The 24,290-nt window shown below is 50.8% G+C and overlaps 10 protein-coding genes across 10 annotated transcripts; 6 read left to right on the top strand and 4 right to left on the bottom strand.

Annotated features, from left to right (window-relative positions):
• Positions 1-291: 291 nt before the first annotated feature.
• On the top strand, positions 292-2,097 carry ALT_3066 (general alpha-glucoside permease; the record flags this gene model as incomplete). The annotated part of the gene is made up of 5 exons (XM_033557638.2): positions 292-495; positions 552-809; positions 861-1,109; positions 1,157-1,463; positions 1,517-2,097. 5 exons carry the CDS (start codon positions 292-294, stop codon positions 2,095-2,097), a joined length of 1,599 nt encoding a protein of 532 aa, XP_033413529.1.
• Positions 2,098-2,769: 672 nt separating this feature from the next.
• On the top strand, positions 2,770-4,824 carry ALT_3067 (Zn(II)2Cys6 transcription factor; the record flags this gene model as incomplete). The annotated part of the gene is made up of 4 exons (XM_033557639.2): positions 2,770-3,326; positions 3,373-3,629; positions 3,681-3,912; positions 3,957-4,824. The coding sequence occupies 4 exons, from the start codon at positions 2,770-2,772 to the stop codon at positions 4,822-4,824; spliced, it is 1,914 nt and encodes a 637-aa protein (XP_033413530.2).
• A 326-nt stretch (positions 4,825-5,150) lies between these two features.
• On the bottom strand, positions 5,151-5,882 carry ALT_3068 (UbiX family flavin prenyltransferase; the record flags this gene model as incomplete). The annotated part of the gene is made up of 1 exon (XM_033557640.2): positions 5,151-5,882. One exon carries the CDS (start codon positions 5,880-5,882, stop codon positions 5,151-5,153), a length of 732 nt encoding a protein of 243 aa, XP_033413531.2.
• A 519-nt stretch (positions 5,883-6,401) lies between these two features.
• On the top strand, positions 6,402-7,919 carry ALT_3069 (UbiD family decarboxylase; the record flags this gene model as incomplete). The annotated part of the gene is made up of 1 exon (XM_033557641.2): positions 6,402-7,919. The coding sequence occupies one exon, from the start codon at positions 6,402-6,404 to the stop codon at positions 7,917-7,919; it is 1,518 nt and encodes a 505-aa protein (XP_033413532.2).
• Positions 7,920-8,176: 257 nt separating this feature from the next.
• ALT_3070 (GNAT family N-acetyltransferase) lies at positions 8,177-8,737 on the bottom strand (the record flags this gene model as incomplete). The annotated part of the gene is made up of 1 exon (XM_033557642.1): positions 8,177-8,737. One exon carries the CDS (start codon positions 8,735-8,737, stop codon positions 8,177-8,179), a length of 561 nt encoding a protein of 186 aa, XP_033413533.1.
• Positions 8,738-9,661: 924 nt separating this feature from the next.
• Positions 9,662-14,766, bottom strand: ALT_3071 (ankyrin-1; the record flags this gene model as incomplete). Its single annotated transcript, XM_089599490.1, has 6 exons — positions 9,662-13,349; positions 13,408-13,448; positions 13,517-13,720; positions 13,777-14,055; positions 14,197-14,446; positions 14,498-14,766. The coding sequence occupies 6 exons, from the start codon at positions 14,764-14,766 to the stop codon at positions 9,662-9,664; spliced, it is 4,731 nt and encodes a 1,576-aa protein (XP_089456233.1).
• A 3,285-nt stretch (positions 14,767-18,051) lies between these two features.
• On the top strand, positions 18,052-19,839 carry ALT_3072 (ferric reductase family protein; the record flags this gene model as incomplete). The annotated part of the gene is made up of 1 exon (XM_033557645.2): positions 18,052-19,839. The coding sequence occupies one exon, from the start codon at positions 18,052-18,054 to the stop codon at positions 19,837-19,839; it is 1,788 nt and encodes a 595-aa protein (XP_033413536.2).
• Positions 19,840-20,334: 495 nt separating this feature from the next.
• Positions 20,335-21,159, top strand: ALT_3073 (SDR family NAD(P)-dependent oxidoreductase; the record flags this gene model as incomplete). The annotated part of the gene is made up of 2 exons (XM_033557646.1): positions 20,335-20,427; positions 20,476-21,159. The coding sequence occupies 2 exons, from the start codon at positions 20,335-20,337 to the stop codon at positions 21,157-21,159; spliced, it is 777 nt and encodes a 258-aa protein (XP_033413537.1).
• Positions 21,160-21,222: 63 nt separating this feature from the next.
• Positions 21,223-21,738, bottom strand: ALT_3074 (putative dUTP diphosphatase Dut; the record flags this gene model as incomplete). Its single annotated transcript, XM_033557647.2, has 1 exon — positions 21,223-21,738. One exon carries the CDS (start codon positions 21,736-21,738, stop codon positions 21,223-21,225), a length of 516 nt encoding a protein of 171 aa, XP_033413538.1.
• A 484-nt stretch (positions 21,739-22,222) lies between these two features.
• On the top strand, positions 22,223-24,187 carry ALT_3075 (uncharacterized protein; the record flags this gene model as incomplete). The annotated part of the gene is made up of 1 exon (XM_033557648.2): positions 22,223-24,187. One exon carries the CDS (start codon positions 22,223-22,225, stop codon positions 24,185-24,187), a length of 1,965 nt encoding a protein of 654 aa, XP_033413539.2.
• Positions 24,188-24,290: the final 103 nt, after the last annotated feature.

Raw genomic sequence — 24,290 nt, forward strand, 5'->3', positions numbered from 1 at the left:
TTGTCTCCCATTACTCGCGCAATTCCTACTTACGACGTGCGGGAAATGGGAAAAAGGCCCGGCGGCACAAGCTGCAGTAACATCGGACTCGGCCCGCTGCCTACTGGCTCGATTGCATCTAATAATTAATCCACGTATCACATATCACGCGCACGCCATGCAGATGTACAGGTATTAAAAAAATACTAACCCCCCCCTGCCTTGGCCTTTTTCTTTCTTTTTTCCCTCTGCCCTTTGTCTGTTTTCTTTTTCGCATTGGCACGGTAATATAGATAGCGACCAATCCAAGCAATGTCGTCAGTTACCAGCGAGGTAAAGGGGGAGTTGAAGGAGGATGGCGGCGTCGACGTTCATCATGCCGAGATCCTGGCCAACAAGGATCTCATGAACGATGCCTTTGATGGTGAGAACCGCGAGCATGAGATGGGCTTGTGGGCGGCCGTCAAGGCCCATCCCTGGGCTTGTTTCTGGGCCTTTACCATGTGCTTCACCATTGTGAGTATCCCTCGACTAGCAGAAATTGCATCTTTTGCAGTGCTAATGGACAACAGGTCATGGAGTCGTTTGACATGTTTTTGAATGGTAACTTCGTCGCGCAATCCGCTTTTCAAAAGAGATACGGTGTACCAGTGCAAGGGGGTGGTTATGCTATCCCAACCCGGTGGCAGAGCGCTCTCTTCCAATCGGGTCAATGTGGTGCTTTTGTTGGTGTATTTTTGGCTGGTCCCGTCACCAACCGTCTTGGCTACCGCTGGACTACCATCTTGGCCTTGATGCTTATGAACGCCACCATTTTCATTTCTTTCTTCGTGAGTCCCTCGGCCCCTTGCTGTTGAACTTGTCGCCTGACCGCATTACAGGCCGACTCACTCACCCTCCTGGTGGTCGGACAAGCGTTGGAAGGTGTCCCGTGGGGTTTCTTCATTGCAAACTCCCCCGCCTACGCCAGTGAGATCGTCCCTCTCGCCCTTCGAGGTGCCTGCACGGCTACTCTGCAAATGAGTTGGTCGATCGGTTCCATCATTGTCGCCGCCGCCACCTATGGCTACAATAAGCGAGACGATGAGTGGGCTTGGCGAGTACCTCTGGCCTTGCAGTGGCTCTTCCCGGTAAGTCCCTTTTCCTAGGTCTCATACCTACAAAGCTGACTCGTTAGACCCCCCTCTTGGTCCTCATCTTCCTGGCCCCCGAGTCTCCCTGGTGGTTGATTCGTCGCGGACGCAAGAAGGAGGCTCTTCGCTCCATCGAGCGCCTCGGTGCCAAGTCCTCGGAGCATGCTCAACAGTCGCTGGCCATGATCGAGCGAACCGTCAAGATTGAAGAGCAGATGGGTGGCACTCCTACCCTCCTCGACCTGTTCAAGGGTACTGATCTCAGACGAACCATCATCACTTGCTTGATGTACGCGTCGCAGAACTTTGCCGGTAACCTGATTGCCAACCAGGCAACTTTCTTCTTCGAGCGTGAGTACCCCTTGTGCCTGCCTACACGAGTGACAGATACTAACCCCGCTCAGAGGCCGGTATCAATCCCAACCGTGCTTTCCAGCTCAACCTGATCAACTCCTGCCTCCAATTCGTTGCCAACGCCTGCTCTTGGCCTCTTACCGGCTGGTTCGGTCGTCGAACCATCTATCTCTGGGGCACCGTCACCAACATCACCCTGCTTATGATCCTGGGTATCTGCGCCTCGATCCCCCAGAACTCGTCGACCAACTACGCCCAGGCCTGTCTCGGGATCCTCATCTCCTTCGTGTTTGCCGGTACCCTCGGCCCAATCTCTTACACCATCATCTCCGAGACCTCCTCGGTCCGTCTCCGCGCTCTGAGCACCGGTGTCGGCCGTGCCGCTTACTACGTCGCCGAGATCCCCATGATCTACCTCTCCTCACGCATGCTCAACCCCACCGGATGGAACTTGGCTGGCAAGTGCGGTTACGTCTGGGGTGGTACTGCCTGCGTCTGCTGGGTGATGGCCTACTTCTTCCTGCCTGAACTTAAGCACCGCTCCTACCGTGAGACCGACATCCTCTTCAACCGCAAGCTTCCTGCAAGGAAGTTCAAGACGACTGTTATTGATGTGCGGGAGAATGAGTAGGATGATGAGAATATGTCACTTAACGTGTCACTTGCTTTTAGGATTTTCTAGAAGTTTGTTTCTGACTAATTAGATTGGGATGTGACCACGCGGTGTATATTACATGACTAGGATTTCCTTGGAGTTTCTGACTAATTAGATTGGGATGTGACCACGCAGTGTATATTACATGACTAGGCAGTGTTACTGTCTAAACAACAGTTTGAAATCATTTCCAAGGACCAGTCCGCTTCGTTAGTAGTTTGAGTAATTCTGCGCGAATCTAATAGTCGAGATCACTGTCAACTCCGGGAAAGCATCATGACAGGACACTGGCGGGTGGAATCTCTCGCACATATACCCTTATAACTATAGAATATCGCACGTGAAGAAATAATCCGGTAATTCCAGAGTACTATTATAGACTTTTTATCTCATAATATACATAATATGTAGAATCACGTATGAAGGGATTGGCATGTGCTTGCTGAGCGCTAAAGCGGCACTGCTTCTGACCGAATCTGGAAGTGAAAAGTCTCAGAATCAAAGGTGCCTCAGGAATCAGGATACTAACGCGACACCGCCGAGTGCCGACGATGGCCTTTCAATCTCTCACCATAACAATTCCATCCTTTGTGAGCGTAGACATTATATATAACGGCCTACAGCCGCCTCAATTTATTCTCTCCAGAGATGACAGGTTCCAGTGTTGACCGCCAAGAGATCGACCGGATCTTACGAGCTAAGCGGCAGCAGCGCGAGACAAAAGCGTGCTATCCCTGTCGCTCGCGCAAAGTCAAGTGCGACAACGGCCATCCATGCAGAACCTGCCAGAAACGTGGTCATCCCCAGATCTGTGTATATGATTATGAGGAATCTTCTCCGCGGAAGCGAGCCAGGTTAAGTCCTCAGAATTCCATCTCTGATGCCTCTTACGCTGCATTCCCGTCTGACTTGAGGGGTGCCAATTATCGGCCTCACCTCGGAGATTCGGCGACTCCTCTGCATACTAGACCCGAGTCGGAACCGGTCAATCAAGAGAACCCTGCAAATTACGTCTTTTCTGGAGACAACACAGTCATTTCCATACTGGGTTCACACGATGCTGATGGATCAATTGCCCACAAGGCGAGCTCTGTGTTGGGCCTCCAAAACAGTTTCAGCAATTACCCGTTCCTTGATCTCAAAACTCCCATAGATCGCTGGAAGGCTCTCGTGGAGATTCTTCCTCAAAGGGAGGAGGTTTTGAAGTACGTTGAGCGACTAACCAGAGGTGCCGATGCTGATAGACAGTAGGTTTTTTCACTTCTATCGCGTCTCCGCCCATCCATTCAACCCAATACTTGTCGATATCGACGGCTTCGAATTGATCATATGCCAATTCCTTACATCATACGCGTCCGGGGAACTGCGCGACCACGACAAGATCTCAGAAAGATGGTCGTCGGACCGATCTGTCGGCCAGATCAGTCTCCTCCTGGCTGCGTTGGCTTCGGGAGCGCACTACTCAGACCTTGAGAACCCCGAGAGATCCGAAAAATATCAAAGCTTTGGTAAGAATTAGCCCTCTTCTATCATGAAGTCATGACTGACGCTGGAACAAGCCCGCCGATCTTTCCAAGCATTAAGGCTGGCAAATTTCCTCTTGAGGCCATCTCTGGAAGTTGTTCAGTCTCTACTCCTTCTGGGAAATACGCTACAGAACAACGGCCAATCTGATGCCGCGTGGGCTCTGCTTGGCACTACTGTCAGATTGGCCCAGACCTTGGGACTACATACCGAGAAGAGCATTTCTCACTGGCCAGAACCAATGAGACCAAAGGCTAGAGCATTGTGGTGAGTAGATATACCGAGATGAAGTTCACAGCTGACCCCTGAAGGTCTATGACGGTTTGGCAAGACAGCCTGTTGAGCCTGTGCTATGACCGCCCCTCTATGGTGTCCACGACAGGCTGGCAGCTGGACTTGACTACTCTGAAGTCGAACGTATCATACACGGACATGATGCACTACCTATGCCGGCTAGGTCTGCAAATCAACAATTCAGAAGAGAGAGAACGCAACAACCTGATTTATTGCCACAAGGCATTAGCTGGATTGGACGGCGTTTTCAAGCGTGTACAACCCCACCTCCTTTCCCGAGAACACTGTACGAGCCTGCACCAGCACCAGGAGCATTTGGCCCTCCGCATCCATGTTTCCTTCTGCGTGTCGGTCCTATGTCGGCCAGCCATCCAAAGGCTACCCGGAACCTCTCTCTACCCGCGCCTTCGAATTCTGCGCGATAGGGCCAAAGACAGTCTGGTCGAGGCTGCAAAGGCCTTCCTCGACTTTGAAACTCTAAGCATCGTCCCATTACGCACCTGGTCTATGGTACACACGGTACTCAGTTCTACATTGCTCCTTTGCCTTTGGGAGGTGACTCGCCATGACCCGGCATGTCGCGACTTGCAGCAACGTGTCATCGAGGTATTCTCCAGAGTTGGCACTGATGGACAGGACGGTAATGGCCAACATGGTAATGGTCAATGGTTGTCAAGGAGGCATATCCACGCCCTCGTCGCGTTGAGAAATGCTGTGCGTGAGACCCCAATGCGTGAAGCACACGCAAACCCCGAGAGGCAGCGAGAATCGCCACGAAGCCACCTCCCTCTGCAATTAGAAGACGTCCTATCCGGCTCAGGTGCCATGGAATTCGGTGTTGTTCAACCTTCTGCCGATTTTCCTACCAACTTTGACTTTGGGTGAGATTCCTCCCTGCTCAGTCTACTACAGTTTACTAATCGGCTCAAGTTTGTCGGGGAATTTATTCAGCAATGATATCGATGTCTCGCCTATTTCCTACCTAGACTCTATAATGAATGGTACGGACCCTGTTCTATCTTAGTTTCCTTGCTAATTCACCGCAGTACCACTATTCGATTTTCCCGACGACCAGGCCGGCCCTGCATGAGTCGCAACATCACTACATTTGAAGCCACCATGGATGTTATGTTCTAAATCATGCCACAGAATACGCCTGAGCGAAAAATATGCTTGATTAGGCAAGCCCCGTAGTTACATGAACAAGTCGATTATGACTCCTTCTTCCAACCTTCCCACCTCTCAAAATCAGCAGTATCAAGATCAAAGAGATCAAGCATCCGTCCAACACTTTGATCAACAATATCGTCTATGCTAGAAGCCTTGATGTAAAAGGCCGGCACGGGAGGGAAAATGATCGCCCCACTCTGCGTGACAGAAAGCATATTGCGAAGATGGATATCGCTAAGCGGGGTTTCGCGCGTGACGAGGACCAGCCGCCTCCGTTCCTTGAGCATGACGTCTGCCGTACGGGAAATCAAGTCGTCGCAGAAGCCCGAGTTGATCGCAGCGAGGGTCTTCATCGAGCAGGGCACGACGATCATCCCGTCTGTCTTGAACGAGCCACTCGACACTGGTGCGGCCATATCGTTGATGTTGTGCACATAGTCTGCCAATGCGCGGACGTTCCGAGGACTATAATCCGTCTCGTACTTGATGGTGGCCTCGGCCCATTTGCTGATGATTAGATGTGTTTCAACGTTGAGCCGGCGAAGGGCGATGAGTGTTTTGATGCCTAGAATTGCGCCGGTGGCACCCGTCATTGCGACGACGATTCTTTTCCGTCGACCTTTCGCTGGGGAGTTGAGGCGCTCATTGTTTGACGTTGAAGTTTCCTGTGTGAGGATTGTATGTGATGCAGAGTGAGAATCAGAGGTATGATCAGGACTGTAGCGGCCAGAATTGGGCGTATTGGCGCCGGAGGGTAGCAGTGATGCAAACATTGTGGATTGGGTCAAGGATCGATTCTGAGAAGACTGGAGAATTGAGGAAGTGATAGAGACCCTTCGGTTGCTTGACTTGGTTTTAAGGCCACGCGCTGCCAGTACTGCTGCACTTTACCCGGCCATATGATGCTCTCCTCATGGCGAAACCTGATCTCGGTGGCTCGGATTTGATAATGTCGTTGTGGAGGTATAAATTGGGCGCCAACCCGAGCCTCCGAGCCTCCGAGGCCCCGAGCCAACGGAAATCGGCATAGGCGAGCCACCATTTTCACTCGGCATCTGTGCCAACTTTCGGAAATGCCTTGATGAAATCATTGTAGGCAAGCTTTTGAGAACGATGCCTGCCGAGTATTCGGCCAACTTCTAGAGTATACTGTCATCGGCCATTGCCGATCATCCGTCCCATAGCGGCACTATATAACTCCCTCGCTAGTGATCGACCTCGTCTGTTACCTCACATCACGGCTCGATTTTAGTCTTTTCTTTCTGGACATTCCTCAAGAAACTCATATCACAATGACTACTGTCAACGATACCGACGTAGACCATTCCTTCCGCGCTTTCGTCGAAGCCCTCAAGGCAGACAACGACTTGGTCGAGATCAACACAGAGGTCGATCCCTACCTCGAAGCTGCTGCGATTACCCGGCTTGTGTGCGAAACCGATGATAAAGCGCCCTTGTTTAATAACTTAAAGGGGATGGGAAAGAATGGGCTTTTCCGTATCCTTGGTGCCCCCGGTTCCCTTCGTGCCTCCAGCCGCGATCGCTACGGCCGCCTGGCTCGCCATCTCGCCCTCCCACCCACGGCTAGCATGAAGGAAATACTCGACAAAATGCTCTCTGCTAGCGAGCTCCCTCCCATCGAGCCCAAGATTGTTGAAACCGGTCCCGTGAAGGAGCATTGCCTGACGGGCGACGAGATTGATCTGACTGCCTTGCCTGTCCCCATGATACATCAATCCGACGGGGGCAAATACCTCCAGACATATGGTATGCACGTCGTGCAGTCCCCTGATGGGACGTGGACGAATTGGTCTATTGCTCGTGCGATGGTCAAGGACAAGAACCATCTTACGGGCTTGGTGATCGAACCACAGCACATCTGGCAGATCCATCAGATGTGGAAGAAGGAGGGAAAGGACGTGCCATGGGCGCTCTGCTTTGGCGTCCCCCCAGCGGCGATTATGGCTTCGTCCATGCCCATCCCCGACGGCGTTACGGAAGCGGGCTATGTCGGTGCCATGACCGGTCGACCCCTTGAACTCGTAAAATGCGACATCAACGAACTCTACGTTCCTGCGAACGCGGAAATTGTCTTCGAAGGTACCCTTTCCATCACTGAAACCGCTGACGAGGGCCCGTTTGGCGAAATGCACGGCTATGTCTTCCCGGGCGACAGCCATAAATGCCCTGTCTACACTGTGGAGAAGATCACCTACCGGACGAATCCCATCCTCCCCATGTCAGCCTGCGGTCGCCTCACCGACGAGACACACACGATGATCGGTGCCCTGGCCGCAGCCGAAATCCGCAAAGTCTGCCAGGTCGCTGGCCTCCCTATCACGGATGCCTTCTCCCCGTTCGAAACCCAGGTCACCTGGGTGGCACTCAAGGTCGACACCGCCAAGCTCCGCCAGATGAAGCTTACTGCCAAGGAGTTCCAGAAGAAAGTCGGCGATGTCGTCTTCAACCACAAGGCGGGCTATACCATTCATCGCATTGTTCTCGTGGGTGACGATATCGACGTCTACAATGGAAAGGACGTTATGTGGGCGTTCTCGACGCGTTGTCGCCCTAACGCCGACGAGACGTTCTTTGAGGATGTCCGTGGTTTCCCGCTGATTCCTTACATGTCTCATGGTACTGGGTCCCCAGTGCGGGGTGGAAAGGTAGTGTCTGATGCTCTTATGCCTGCGGAGTATACCACCGGTGCAGACTGGGAGGCGGCTGATTTTGAGCACTCCTATCCTGAGGATGTCAAGGCCAGGGTCCGGGCTAATTGGGTGGCTATGGGTTTTCGCGAGCGGGATTAGCATTTCCTGTAACGCTAGATATTTACCAGTACAAATTCACCTTGTACTTCCTGCATATCTTCAATAACTAGTGGCTGAAGTCAAGAGCCTTTATAGCGAACCTCTAGCACGATTACATCCTGATCAACTGTACGGTGCTCAGTTTATTTTACTGCCTTGACTATCCCTATGATTCACAAGCTGCCGGAGGCAAATACTTCCAGACGTATGTATGATATGCATACCAGCTTCTACGCCGCAAACGAGTCCCCACGCAATTACATTGCAACAAACGCCTTCTCCATCTCCACAAAGCACAAATCCTCAGGCAACTCCATACCTGCAAACCTCTCAACTGGAAACGGCGTCACCTCCCCGGTCTTCTGATACCCGCGTCGCAAGTACCAAAGAATCAGCTCCTCCCGCGTCGAAAGCGCATTCAGCCCTCCCCGACGAACACCCCATTCCCTCTGAACATACTCCTCCGCGTAGGCAAGTACCTTCCGTCCGACCCCACCGCGCTGGTAAGCATCGTCGACAGCTAACATGAAGAAGCGCGCGGTGTCAGCGCCCGCGGTGCCCCTGGAGATGCCGACGCAGGCGATCAGGGCGCCGGTGGGATCGGTGGCGAGGACGAATGCCCTGTCCGGCGTAGTGATCGTGGTTAGGATCTCGGTGATCTCAATGCTGAAGGCTGACGAGAGCGCTGTGTCTCCGGTCCACTTTGGTCTTGTGTCTGGGGTACGGAAGGCGGATTGGATGAGGCGTTGGATTTCGGGGGCGTCGGAGGGGATTGCGAGGCGGTAGTGCAGGGTGGGGGTTGGAGCTGGCATTGTCATTTTTTGGCAGAGTTCTGGTAAACTAATTGTCATAAAAAAAATATCAAATCTTATACAACGGCGTCTGGGTAACTGGGATGTTATATAGGATGTACCATCTGTGGTTGCCTAATTGCGGCTTTATTTACAGTTGTCATGGCCCACGCCCTACGCCCTACAGGATACATGGAGTAAGCGATATTGTGATGATCGCCAGATGCAAAATTTTGCTTACATCTCTTGTGCATCACTGGATATTAAAACACGCAAGTAAAAACGAAGTAGCTATTTGTCTGCTCTTTGAGTAACCTCTTACCAGAGTGGGAAGCCCTTTCTTCTGTCAGCTACAGCGGACACTAACCAAGGCAATTACTCGAAAGGTGAGTCAACTTTCTGTCAGATAACGCACCTTCCACTCGACTATCTTCGTCTATACGCTGTGTAGAATTGGAAATAATGCTATTGATGTTGGTTTCGCAAGGGTAGAGAAGACAGGACTTAGTACAGAGCAGTGGTAATAGACAGAATGTTACATCCAGCGATTCTCAACTCCCGTTCTGAGTACGACTAGATGTAACCCCTTGTCTCCTCTATTATCTATCTAACGTCTGACTTGTTTGACTTGCGTTTCACTCGTTTCGGCTAACTGTTTTAGCAAGCGGATAAATGTCCAAACTCCCGAGCTTGAGTCTCAGACAAGAACAGGCTCCTTCAGTACTCTACACTACGTGAATGGCTTGAATGGATAAGGATGCGTCTCATATCCCAGCGATACTTGGCATACCATCCTCCTTCAGCTTTCGGATATCATCTCAATCAGTCTTCAATATCTGGATGACCCTTGGACCATTCTCGGAAGTGGATTGGTACCGAGCACTCATGGACGACAAGAACAGGAAACCCAAACATGGCGCACAATCGTTCAAGGAGTGGTGAACCATTGCTTCAATCCCCTGCACTGCTGCTCCATAATAGTGCCGCCAGTTTAGAACTATCCATTGACTTTGGGTTGGCGCCTGCTTCAAGAAGAAGCTTAACCACAACTTCATGCCCCCTCTCTGCTGCCGAAAAGAGTGGCGTCCGATCATCAACATCATCTGACTCTGGATTGGCCCCTGCCTCAAGGAGTAGCTTAACCACTGCATTATGCCCACTCTCTGCGGCCAAAAATAGTGGCGTCCGATCATCGACACCCTTTGACTCTGGATTGGCCCCTGCCTCAAGAAGAAGCTTAACCAATACTTCACACCCATACCATGCTGCGCATGATAGTGGTGTCTGACCCCTGCTACTCCTAGCCTCTAGCTCAACTCCTGCTTGAAGAAGCAGCTCAAGCACTGCTTCGTGCCCTCTCTCTACTGCTAAAAGTAGTGCCGTCTGATTACTGACATCCTTTGACTCTGCATTGGCGCCTGCCTCAAGGAGTAGCTTAACCACTTCGGTATGCCCTTTTAATGTTGCGTGATATAGTGGAGTCACCTTATAGATGTCCTTGGACTCTAGGTTGGCTCCTGCTTCAAGGAGAAGCTTAACTGCTGCTTTATGCCCTCCCTTGGCTGCCAAAATAAGAGGTGTATGTTGATTGATGTCCTTTGACTCTGGATTGGCGCCCGTCTCAAGGAGTAGCTTAACCACTACTTCATGTCCATTCCATGCTGCGTAAAATAGTGGTGCCTGATCCGAGATACATTTTGACTCTGGATTGGCGCCTGCTTGAAGAAGTAGCCTAACTGCTGGTCCATGCCCATTTAATGCTGCACCAGATAGTGGCGTTAGATTATAGATGTCTTTGGACTCTGGGTTAGCTCCTGCTCCAAGAAGTAGCTTAACCACTGCCGCACACCCATTTAATGCTGCGTGATATAGTGGCGTCCGATTATAGGGGTCCTTAGACTCCATGCTGGCTCCTGCTTTAAGGAGTAGCTTGACAACTGCTTCAGATCCATTTTCTGCTGCCAAAGACAGCGGTGTCCGGATCAGCTTACCCTTTGACTCTGGGTCGACGCCTGCCCAAAGAAGTAGCTTGACAACTGCTTCACATCCATTCGCTGCAGCCAAGGAAAGCGGTGTCTGGTTTGAGTCGAACTCGATGCCTAGCAAGCTCTCGTCTTTCCGTAGGATAATATCCACCAAATATAACATATCCTTCTCAATGGCCCGAGAAAGGCCTTTGGCCAGCGCTGCACTTGAAGGTTGAAAACTCCCTTTTTGAATAAGGAGCATGGCGATCTCGATTTCATCGTCATCTATTGCCGTGACTAGAGCTTGTTGACCACGATTTCCTCTCATCTCAACTGCGGCAGGCTCTGCCTGGAGCAAGATTTCAACGATTTCCCTATGGCCATTTTCCGTGGCAACAAGTAATGGAAACTCCCCATATTGATTCTGAGAAGTTGCCGGAACGTCGTACAAAAGAAGGAGATCCACAATGGCTGTTTGTCCACTTCGTGAAGCTAAGAGAATAGCCTCATCATCATGTTCATATCCACCATCAGTTTCGGTTCCATTGTCCTTGTCAAATTCTGGTAGCCTCGTCGTGTTGGCTCCAGCCTGTAGAAGTTCCAATATGAATCGTTCAAGAAGATCGTTGTTGTCCTTAATCTCTTTCAGCGCGAGATGAACGGCCCCATCCAGTCTCATCTGTTTCTCAACGAGCCTCCTGAATAGAGGCTCGTCCCTGTTACGAATGGCGTAGAAAACAAGGTCGCTCTGTTCACCAGGACATTTAGTGTCAGCCCCTGCCTCAATTAATGTGCGGATAACATCTCCGGTATTGTGTCTCAGGGCAACACTCAGTGGCGTGTCACCATCATTATTCTCGGCATTAACATCCACATGGTAAATCGTTTCCTGGTCTTTGCTTCTGGTAGCATTGATGCTCTGCTCAACGTTTTCATTTTCTCGAAGCCGCCACTCGATCGACCGATTCAACAGCGATAGGGCTATATCGTGCTGATCCTGTATGATTGCGAGAAGTAATGGTGTATTCCCTTCAGCGTCCCTACCGTCAGCTTGCACATTATCTCTCTGTAAGAATTTGTCAAAAGCGCTCTTAGAACCCAATGCAATCAGGACATGAAGCGCCGTTGCTTCAACAAAAGGCCAGGCTATAGGCGCGTAAATACTATCAGGATCCGATACCCTCCATACAATGCCGATTCTCTGCAAGTTTGGTTGTCGATCTGATTGAAAGAGAGAGAGGAGATCAGATTGAGCAGCTCCCTGTTCTTCCACCTTTCGAATATGGTGCAGCAGGAACCGCACAGCATATGTGACCAGTTGGAACCTCATTCGGAGTTTGCCGGGCCTCTGCTGAACGTCTTCTAGCACTTCCTCTAACGTCAAATATCTGAGACAGGACCTCGATATTTGAAAATGCCCAGCTGCGACTGGGGATTGAGCCACATTTCGGTCATGTTCAACATGGCCGAGGAAATTCTCGAGCAAATAGTCGGCAACTGATTGGTGAATCAATTGAGCTTCCCTGTCGGGGTCCTCCCCGTCAGGTCCATATTGCTCCCAAACGTCGCGGGTTTGAAATTCGATCAGTCCCCTCGAAAGGTGCTTGACATGCCTCTCAAACTCAGGCAGAGTGTCAGACCAACTTGAATGCTTTCGAATGTTGGTATTGCACTGCATGTCCTTGTCGATAGAAAGTGCGTCCCGAAGCTCTTGCGCAGACAACGGCCGCGCTGTGAATAGGACCCACTGGAACAACTTGACAGTCTGCTGCCTTTCGGTTTCCGGAACACTACACAGAATGCTCGCATAAAGTTCATCGAGAGCTTCCGGTATAGTGACCAGCTTTTCCTGCAGGACGTCCGCCTTGGTGCCATTGTCATTCTCCTCAATCACCATATTACAAACTAGGACCGCCCATTGAAATCCTCCTTGAGCTTTTAACAAGATCTCTTTTTCAATTTGCTGACGCTTTAAGTCTGGCTGGACTTGTTCAAGCCTATTTCGAATGACCAATCGAATGTCTTGCTCATTTCGCTCTTCCACGGAAATAGTTGGGAGGTTGTCGAGGCCAAGGATCGGATAGTGTCTAGAAGAGACACATATCTTTACCAGTCCTTCCTCGCGCTCAATGTATTTCATCATATCTCTGAAGTACGCCAGCAAGCTTCTCGCTGCATCTCTACCAGCCTCGTCAAGCGCGTCGACGAAAATAACTACCGGACGGGCCTTCGTCCCTTCTGTCAGAACTCTGGACAGAAATTCTTGGAGCTCTTTTTCTGCCCAGGTCCATCTGCCTTCCTCGTAGGATCCAAATCGTTTCTCGCGATCCTCGAACATGACGGTGAGCTCAGAGAGGTATATCGGGAATGATTTGAGCATGCTGTTTAACAGTGCGCGGAAAACACCCAATGGCGTCTTCTGCAGAAGCATTCCTCGGCCGTGTAGGAAGTAAGACACCACAAGCTCTCCAGGTTTTCTGAGAGGCATTACTTTGGCAGCAAACTTCATGAGAACGGATTTGCCGGCCCCAGGATCACCTTTGACCCAGAAAAGACCTCGGGGCTTGTTCATCCAGTCTTTGTACTGTGGATCATCGAGTAGCCACCCACAGGTGTTCACCGCCGAATGAATGTCATTGAATCTCCAGTCTTGTTCTCGGAAGGAAAGTGACCTGAGACATTCTGTGCCTAGTCAGTTGCCCGTCGAGCATTAGGACTTGCACTACATACCCAAGCTCTTTGTTGGATGCGGCACTAAGGCTGGAGAAACTCTTAGTATATTAAAAAGCTAGATAATCAAATCCGGTCACACACAGTTATTTGCAGCTTTTGCACTCACTGTATCACGCATACCTGGTACTCCCCACAATAGCGGTCGTAGAGCTGTCTTGACGCGTATATAGAGCGCATCATATTGGTCGCTATATTTTACCATTTCGGAGTGACAGCGGCCGATTGGGTGTTGGTTTTTACTGCCGCATGTCGCGGATGAGACATCAACCAAGACTCTCAAAGGTCCGGAAAGTTCCCAACGGCCATTTTTCTACATGATGTTTAAGCGGTTATAAGTGTAATAACATTGACTGCTCAGTAGCTCACCTTCACCGCGGTAGGGGACTTGTCTGTTTCGTAGAAAGAGATCATACGAATATTCCTTTCGCCGAATGCATTCCCGAAGTCCTGTCCGAGGCGTGTAAGAAGCGCTGAATTCTTACCGAGGGACTCGAGAAGACCCCGGTTAGGCTGGTCTTTTACCAAGGGAACGAGCGACTCGATAGCCATCCCTTGATGGGGGACGCCGAAGAATAGGAATCCGCAAGTGGAATTCAGTATTGATGCGCCGGTCTCATCCATTTCCTCTTTCAGCTTGCATATAGCCTATCGACCGGCTTGTGAGCACACTGAAAACCATACCCATCGTTAATACAGACCTCTTTAATGACGAGTCCTCCAAGGCTATGTCCGATGAATACTATGGGACGGGATTGGCTTGGTTCCTGGACACTGTTTTAGCCATACGGTGCGGATTTGAGTGGAGATGCGAGGAGCGATTACCCGGATGCCATTCATGTCGATCTGAAGGGCTCTACCCAAGTCTGTCAAGTTCTGGAATGAACTGCTCCGGACTAGCCGAGTGTCGTAACCATAGACCAGGATCCTTGCATTGGGAAAATCTAACGGAAGAGCATCACGGAGCCACATGAATGAACCGCCCCTTTCTTTGAAGGAACCAAAAGCGTGGCCACCAAGACCAGATATTGCGATCACGCTTGATACGTGTTAACGTCATTTTCTGGTCACAGATGTCCTGAAAACTTACTCCACGTCACAGCTCTCTTCTTCAGAATGTTGGAGAGGCGTGAAACCCGAGAAGTGAGTATCCAGTATAAGAGTGTGTGTGGTGTCCACGGTGTCTTCATCCCCGTCCTGGGGCAGCGCGAATTTCCATTGATCTTTTGAACCTTGAGATAAAGACTCAGGGACAGTATGGAAACTAACAGTAGCGACCTTGCTATTTCTCTCAACTGGGTTGATGGCAAGAGAATGAACCGCGACACTTGCACCAGGTCCAATAGAAAGGACGCTCATGACAAGTTGCCGGACATCAGGCCTGGTTCGATATCGAAGTGGGATTCCTCTTAGCCTGAAGTTTTGATAGTGGTCTGTTGCCATAATGCAGCAATACTGCCGATGGAGGACGTCCTTGTAGGTTTGATAAAGTCAACGCTGATGTGAAAAAACAGTAAGAATATTAAGCAAGTCGCGGGGCTCATGGCCAACACACTTGTCGGTCGAATCAGTATGTGCCGATGCTCAGCCTTGCTCGATGTCCAATTAGTCTCTGCTTTTTGGCGCCCTGCTGTACCTTTAAAGGGCTATTACACCCTTGAGTAATATTACTGGTCCAATCCCCCTGCCTGGCGATTTCCTAGCCTTACTGCGCAGCGCCTAAACCTCCAGGCAGATCTGTCAATTCCTCCAATCTCAATCTCATTCTTTCGTTTCCATCTTCATCATGATACAAAGTTCGTGCACGACCCGGATCAATGGCAGGGGTGTTCGGGGTGTTGATAATGTTTTTCTCCAGTATAAAGCCTCACAGTTCACGTTTCTAAAGTCAATGGCGTTGTGAGGTTGATGGAAGATGGAGTCGACTAGGTGAGTGAAACACATAATGAAATGATCCACCCAATGACGAAAAGTTGACAGCTCAAGTAGGGCTGTCGGACCCCCTTTCCAGAAAGAAAATGAACTTCTAAGCAGTCCCGTTTGTCTACCTGTCTACATTCCTCAGAGAACTTCAGCCCTCTATCCCGCGGATGACCTGCACGCATACCTAGAGCAAGATCTGCAGACGCCCCGTCTGGACAAAATTCATCACCATCTCTGGCTCGCAGGTCTTCCTAGGGCTGCAAGGCCATTGCATCGACAAAGACTGCTTGATCGCACAATCATATCCACCGAAGATCCGAACGAGCACCTTGTATGGCATGAGTCTCGGATATTCGTCAAACCGCTTCCGGAATATCTGCTTTCCTATCAGTTCTGGCAAGACCATCTCGAAAAGGAATTTCAAGACGAATCTTTACGCAAAGCTGCTTATGGGTTTCTCCTATCTTATAGCTGGCTTATATGTCATAGATCCGATCTCAGCGTGGCGCATTCCAGCGGTCTTTTGCCTGAATCAGTCACCTGGAAGAGGTGGATGACCTTTCTGGCCGACTTTCTAAGTAATATCGATATAGACTCTCTTAGCAATGTCTCCATCCGGTACCAATATGGCGAGCTGCGTCTCTCAAGATTGCACCGGATATACAGATTTTCCCCTTCAGTCTTCTCCACGACGAATTTTATCAAGGGATTCAAATCCGAGTCGACATGGTATAGGGCCTTCTTCGCACGCAATTTCAGCTGGATCTTTGCGATGTTTGCGTACGTGACCGTGGCATTAAGTGCGATGCAGGTAGGGCTTGGGACACAAAAGTTGCAAGATAATCACATCTTCCAGCAAGGGTCACAACGATTCGCAGTTGCAAGTTTGATTCTACTCGCTGCAAGTGTGGCTCTGATCTTTATCATCTGGGTCTTTCTATTTTGCTTTCATTTCCTATGGGCTATGCATAGTCTAAAGCATCGATGAGACGGATATTCCTCAATCGGAGAACAAAAGCTTCTTCCTTCATCTTAGGACGCGCGGCATGGAAGATCCATTCGTCTGGCCTGGCCCGGGCACTTGAGTTTAAGGGTATAACATCAGCCGGCGACTTCTCACGCGCTGGTTTGGCAATAGTTGGTGGCCTCATCTCCGCGTAGCATATTATCACTACCGAAAGCAAGTCGGGTCAATACTTCGGGCAGATGTCGGAGGAGATGCTTCAGCAGATCTGACGGATCAGAAACTTTCCCCTTGATGTGAAGGAACTGAATCAAAGGAGAGGCTCGTGGTCCAAATAGAAAACTAGAGATTCTGGAGAAGGCTGGGGTCGCATCAGAAGTGAAGGTTGATAGGGATCCCACTACTATTTGTCGGTTATTTTTTACTCCTCAAACAATGGAGAGGCCGATAGGGTACTATAGAGTGCCCTAGTGTTCATCGTATGGCTAGACTCTCAAGCCTAGCTACAGAGCATGGATTCAGGCTTCTAGCTTTCAATATATAATATCCCTATTATAGCTCTAACAGCCAACTCCCCCACTTATATGAAAAGCAGAAGTTGCTCCGTAGAACAGAGATAAGAGTGAGCTTTACCTTTATAGTGGTGGAGGAGATATACATGTGACAGTATCCGGTTGCATTTGTTTTAAATTTAATAATAGCAACGTCTGATTTGCCGAGGTTCAAGCACTAGTGCTTCTGCACAGGCACTAACGAGGACCGACTTATGGTCAGGGCCCACGGTTCAGGACATCCCAAATTTTGGTATCCATGCTTACTTCCGAGATCACTTAAGGTGTGTTTACCTTTCTATAGGTGGCAGCGAGTAAACCGTGTCCGGGTGTTTTCAAGAAGCTTCGACCTGAAGACTTTGATACAGTCGAGGCCGAGACTCAAGCGAGATATCGAATGCCCATATTTGGAGCTATATTTAGCAACTCTGAAACGGTGGGGATTGGAGAGACAGTTACCCGAGTCCAGACCCACGGTTTGAGCAGGATATTCAGCAACCTGAAACTGTTACTCATCGGCAGTCTCAGATTGTCCTATGCCAGGTACCATATCCATGTCGATAACTCGATCTTCCTGCTTCCCCACAGAGAGGATACAACATGAGGATGCCACACGACGGAACAACGATTGTTTCACCATCGAAGGAAGTTCCCATGGAATGCTTCACGTCCACACGGAGACCTCCTTTTTCTTCACAAAAATGTCTCACACTGTGTCAAAGTGGAAGAAGCTTCCCATCTGAAGCACTCGGACTTCCTTTACAGGACAAAGGATATCGCTCATAAATGACTGGGAGGCAAACTGGGACTGCTTTTGTTGTGGATAAACCCCTCTGCAGGTTTCACCAGGACCCTGACCTTCTCGGTTAACAAGGGATACCGAATCCGATAGTCTTCCCTCGAACGATGGAGAATGATAGATGCTCTTATTTGTCAGTCTATCCGTTAATAGGCCGGATTAGACAGGTCGACAACCGCGATGGTGTCATGCGATCGGGACAGACCCTTGCGATTCCCTGTATCAAGCTATGGGATGGTGTGTTTCTCCTAAAAAGGAATGATGTGAAGAATGACAGAATGGATTCCTCATAGCGGTGGCCCTGGTGGATCATGTAGCCAACTAGCCTTGGGGTGATAGGCGGACTTATATACGCAGTGAGCGCTGCTGTGTTGATCATCTTGAGTCTAATTATCTGCATCATCAACATGAAGACTGATGGGATGGTGGATTACTCCACAGGCCATGATGGCCTCAACACTCCTCGCGATGTTCTTTTTGTGCAACTCATCTATTCGTCCATGTTGGGTCTCGCCGGGTTGGTCCTACTTGCACGGCTGGCTCAAATCGGGCATGCCTATCTTCGTTACATTGTCTGCTCCGGTGCAACTGAAAAGCAACAATCAGTATGGAGCATCACCGAATCGTCACTTTGGATACGAATCAAAAGCCGCCTGCTCTACGCGCCATTGTTCGGCAAACGCCATAACCGAGAGATCCAGCTCTCGTCGGCCATGAATATGGGCACCCTCCCTTCCCGATTTCACTCGCTTCTTATCTTTGGCTATATTCTGAGCCAAATTGTCTACTGCTGTGACCTCGACTATCAGAATGAGACGCCCGCCATTATTGCAGAGCTTCGCGGACGTTCCGGTACATTGGCCACATTAAACATCGTCCCTCTTGTGCTCTTTGCAACCCGCAACAACCCCTTGATCCCTCTCCTACGCATCAGTTTCGACTCATATAATCTTTTTCACCGATGGCTGGGTCGTATTGCCGCCGTCGAGAGCATAATCCACATGGCTGCTTGGGCCGTCAACACCGTCCGAGAGGCAAACACGTCCGCACTTGCTCAGCATCTTTCTGAAACGCCCTCCTACGCCTGGGGAATGGTTGCAACTGCAGTCATGGGCTTTTTCATTCTACATTCTCTTTCGCCTGTACGACACGCATTCTACGAAACCTTTCTCTGCATCCATCAGGCGGGTGCCTTCTTGATCGTCTTGGGCATATACCTGCACCTCGACATGCACAGCCTTCCTCAAAAGCCATGGATCCAATGGGTCATTATCATCTGGAGTGCAGAACGATCTACCAGACTTATCTGGCTCGTCTTCCTGAACGTATCTCGACGAAACGGCATGACAAAGCTACGAGTAGAGGCACTTCCCGGCGAAGCCTGCCGTCTCACCTTCTTTCTCCCCAGACAATACCCCGTCCCCCCGGGCAGCCACTTCTTCGCATACATCCCCCAGATCTCCTGGTGGATGTCCCACCCCTTCTCCGCCGCCTGGACAGAGTCCTCCATCACCACCCGCCCAAAAAGCATTCAATCATTAACCGACACCAAATCCCTAACCCTCGAAAGCCAATCCTCCCCATACAACCACACAGCAGTGACACTAGTCGTCGCCGCCCGCCAAGGCATGACCCGCGCGCTGTACACTCGCGCCATGTCCTCCCCCGACGAAGCCTTCACCACAACCGGCTTCCTCGAGGGCCCGTACTCCTCCCACGCAGTCAACATGGCCAGCTACGGCACCGCGATTCTCTTCTCCGGCGGCGTCGGCATAACGCACCACCTCCTCTTCATCCGGGATCTACTCCTCCGCGCCGCGGCCGACCGAGCCGCTACGCGCTCCATCACGCTGGTCTGGGCAGTCCGCAGCATGGACAGCGTCCGCTGGGTGATGGAGTATATCCAGGAGATTCTGCAGATGCCGCACGCGGAGACAATCCTCACGATCATGCTGTTTGTGTCGAAGCCGAGGAGTCCCGGGGAGATGCGCTCGGCGGGGGGTGTGATCCGGACGTTTGCGGGGCGGTGTAATCCCGCTACTGTGCTGGAGGAGATCATTCCTAGGAGGATTGGGGCGACGGTGGTGTCGGTTTGTGGGCCGGGGGCGCTGGGGGATGATGTGAGGGAGGCGGCTAGGCGGCAGGTGGATCGGGGGGTTGCCCTTGATTTTGTGGAGGAGGCGTTTACTTGGTAGATGACTTTTTGATATCGTGTTCTAGTATGTAAGTAATGTATAATAGTGTTGCTGTGCAACCATAGCAATTGTATTCCCTCACGAACGGGCCGAGAGTATAGTTGCATCCGCTCTAAGTAACAGAGTCAAATCCTCTACACGATTCTGGTACAAACAGAACAAATCAATACTATGGACTAGCTACTACTAATTCATAATGAGGAGAGGTTTGGTCACTCAGCGAGCTCACAAACACCGTTATGGGGGTACCCTCGTATTGCATAACGTTATGGTGGGAAATTTACGAACTCCACAGGATATCGTTGTCTTCTCCCTGACGCTCTTGCAGTAACATAACCCGACCTGTATAATCTACAATCCTCCAATACGATAATCTTCCAGAAATGTCTCATAACATAACGTTATGTGATGAGGCAAATGACATATATAAGAAAGCTAAACGCCTTCTATATTCGAATCCGTATATCCAACCCAGTGTACAAATCACCAACAAAAATGAGCCTTCAAGGAAAAATCGCCATCGTCACCGGCGCCTCGCGCGGCATCGGCGCCGGGATCGCCCTTGATCTGGCAAAGCAGGGTGCAAAGGTATGTATACACCTTTACCTCCGCAATGATATCGCTAATCCGCTGCAGCTCACCCTAACCTACACCTCCGCAAGCAGCGCGAACGCGATCGACGCTGTATGCAGCCAAATCCAAGCCCTCAACAACGGCTCCGCAGCAATCAAAGTCCAAGCCGACCTCAGGCACCCAGACGCCCCAGGCCAAATCCTCGCTGCCACGTTCAAGGCGTTCCAAACCGCAGACAAACACACCAAAATTGACATCCTAGTCAACAACGCCGGCGTGTCCCTATGCAAGAACCTCGTCGAAACCAGCCAAGAGGATATCTCCTCCGTCTTCGACATCAACGTCTACGGCCTGATCAACATGACCAGAGCGGTGATCCCACATCTCCACAACCCAGGCCGAATCATCAACCTCAGCTCCGTAGCTGCTCGGCGCGGATCCCCCGGTTTCTCGGTGTACTCTGCCTCCAAGGCAGCAGTGGAGGGATTCACGAGGTCGTTGGCGTGTGAGCTCGGTCCTGTGGGGTGCACGGTTAATGCTGTCCAGCCTGGGGCGGTAGAGTCTGATATGCTGCGGCAGGAGGTGCCGAGCGCGGTGGTGGCCTATATCCAGGAGAATACGCCGTTAGGCAATCGCATTGCTATCCCAGAAGATATAGCGAGGGTTGTGACGTTCCTAGCGGGGGAGGGGGCGGGTTGGGTGACGGGGCAGAGTATTTGTGTTAGTGGGGGGTTGCATATGAATTAATCAGTCATGTAACATTACTGTCGGCTAGAGCTTAGATGAGTATCAATGGCAGAGTTGGATAGGTTAGAGTGACGTCCTCCCCTGGTAAACACCCGCATACCCCTCTACCTCCTCGCTCATCTGGTGGAATACGAACTGCGCCAGGCGCGCAGAAGGGTAAACCCTCAGTCCGGCAGGATTAAGCACCTGCATCAAGGCCCCGACTGCCCCGACATAGCCACTGTCCATAACGCCGGCGGTGAGCAGCACGCCAGACCGAAACAAAGAGCTGCGCACGAAGATCTGGCCCATTACATCGAGAGGGACAGAAACTGTCTCGTTGAATTCGACGAGGTAAGCTCCCTGCGGGAGATCGAGGAAGCGTTCCTCTGGAGTACTGGTGCTTGATGCGGGGAAGGGGATTTCATTTGTTGATGCGGTCTGGCGGCGCTGGTTGTCTAGGTCGATTGTTCCGGGTGATGTCCAGGTAAGGACTCGCTTGAGGGTGAGGTCCACGCCGCAGGGTTGGACTTGTAGGGCTGGGTTCTGGACATTGCGGATGATGGTGCGGGTGAGGAGAGCGCGGCCAGGGATGATCATAGTCGGTTCAGTCTTGTGTACGGAGTTTCAGGTGAGGCCGTTAAGACAGATAGCGCAGGTAATAGAATCAAAGACCGATATAATAGTGGGCTGGGTGTTTCAATGATAGGAACATCGATCCATAGACTAGAAGGCTGGAAGGTATTAAGCCAACTGGTCAAGAGATAAAGGTGGCTGGGACGCCAAGACAAGTCCTAAATCTAACGAGCTCCATTAAAGAATTGTTTAGGCTCGGACTATCTACTCTTACAGAGTATGGCGTCGGCGATTTGCGATGAGATTTTAAGCTTGGCATAGTTAGCTCAAGACATGCTACTGAGGCAGCCTTAATTGAAAAAACTGCTGCGCCTTAATTTGAGTCAGAATGTCACAATTAATACTGGGGCATTTAGAGAGGTACTTGTTAATATATATCCACTACAAACCACAAAGTACTGAGCTCACTTGACATGCAAATCTGCGCACGACGCACTCCGCCGATCAAATGGATCTGCTCGACAAGTGGGACCCTGAGTTTAAGGATGTCGACACGCTTAGTCTGGATGAAATCTATCAAGAGCTGAGTCGCCTCGATGCTTTTGAGCGATATATCAGTTCGAAGCAATATGAGACGAGCCATCCCCGCAAGAACGGCAAGGATGATAACAATGCTGGGAAGGATAGTGAGGACAACCTGGAGACCAGGAAGAACACTGTACTCCGTGACATCGACACGCGCCGCATCGCCCTTCGAGCAGGGGCAATGGAGCTTTCACGCGCAAAGATTCGACCAATTACAATCGTTGATTTGCCTGCAGATATTCTGCTCCAGATTTTTGGTTACTTCCAGGACGCAAGGATCAAACGACAGGCCGATATTTATCCTGAAATTTTCAGGTGGTCGCCGCTCCGGGACCGTGAAGAAGGTATTGCCCGTCGGACTGCCCGCGAGACGATCCGCCAAACCCGCCTCGTCTGCAGCCTGTTCAACGATCTGGCGTCTCCGCTGCTGTGTCCAATCCTCCGCGTAGATCTTGACCAGGAATCGCTGAATGGAGCGGTGGAGTTGTGCAAATGTCCCCGGATAGCTCAAGGAGTGCATGTCATCCAAGTCGGGCTGCAATACCGTCCAGAAGAGCTTGTCTCAGACTGCCCGCGATTCAAGAGCTATTGCAAGCAGCAATTGTATGAAGTGGCCCATCGCTGTGACTGGCTCGGGGGGTATTCATCGGACGATGAAACAGACCCAGAAGACCTGAGCGAATATGGAGAAGCGAAACGCAATTACCGCAAAATCTGTGATTCGTGGGACTCCTATTTTCACTCCGACGAGAGTGACGAGAATGACGATGTCGCCGAAGCAGAGGCGGATGAGCACATGGAGATCTTCGTCCAAGGCTATAATGAATATTGCAAGAAACATGAAGAGCAGCTGCAGCTGATCACCAGTGGATCGTTCGTCACCACGCTTGCATCTTGTATCTCCCAACTGCCCAAAACGATTACTCTGGGCTTCACCGACAAAATGGAACCACTATTTGATTGGTATAACCCGTCAATTGTACTAAGAGACACGAGTTTGCTTCCCGGAAAGATGAGCGCAGCGCTAGAGTGGGAAAAGATCGGCGATTTGCGCCATGGCAATTATCCCTTACTTGAGCGCGATGCCAAACTTACGCCCGCCAGGATCTTGTTCGACCTGCCGGTTGCCATACACAAAGCCGGAATCAAGCTGAGGTATCTTTACCTTGGGCCGTTTCCATGGCGAGGCAGTTTTTCGCTGCTCTGTCCCGATACTGGGAGCAATTCCACCGATCCAGCAGCATGGTCGGATCTTCGAGCGGCGTGCAGCAGCCTCTGGACAGTCGATTTCGGAATGAACTACGCCAAACTTCGCGTTCGCCACGAGCACCTCCGACCGGAAGAAAGGTACTATGTCGATCAGTACCTCACCACTGTACTTTGCAGTGCAGATCTGAAAACTGTATCGTTGGACTTGAGTTCGTTTGGCCTCAGTGATGGCCGCACCACGATGGAGGGCTGGTACGATATAGACCCTGTTCTTAGTGCTGTCAATTGGCCACGCATCGAAGACATAACAATCTCGCACGTCTCTGTGAAGCAAGATGAGCTAGAGAGGTTTTGCACCGGGCTGGGACCCTCAACGCGGCGCCTTTCATTGTCCACTATACACCTTTTGGATGGCAACTGGGAAGGTATTCTTCGTACATTGGATGAGAAGGTGCGGACTACGTTCCGTGAAGAGAATGTCAGTGTATATTTGGATCATCCGACCGGGGGAGAGTTTGGAGAGGTAGAGATCAGGGCAAGATCCCCTCCCATAGGGTTCGAGGACTCGGATGACGAGGTGGAACCGCCCAAACCCCCTCCTGCGGCAGGGGAGTTGTTGAAGAAGCAATACGCTTCGTTGTTCACTCCTTGGTGGCTGCGACACTGTCAAGGCCGATAGATAGTGTGCAATACAGTCCTAGAATTGAGGATATTATCATCGCTACCATGTATGCATTGACTTTAGAGACCCGTCCGGATCAAGTTGTCGGGCAGTTGTAGGT

This window comes from Aspergillus lentulus (assembly GCF_001445615.1).
Source record: "Aspergillus lentulus DNA, contig: Alt05, strain: IFM 54703, whole genome shotgun sequence".
NCBI lineage: Eukaryota > Fungi > Ascomycota > Eurotiomycetes > Eurotiales > Aspergillaceae > Aspergillus > Aspergillus lentulus.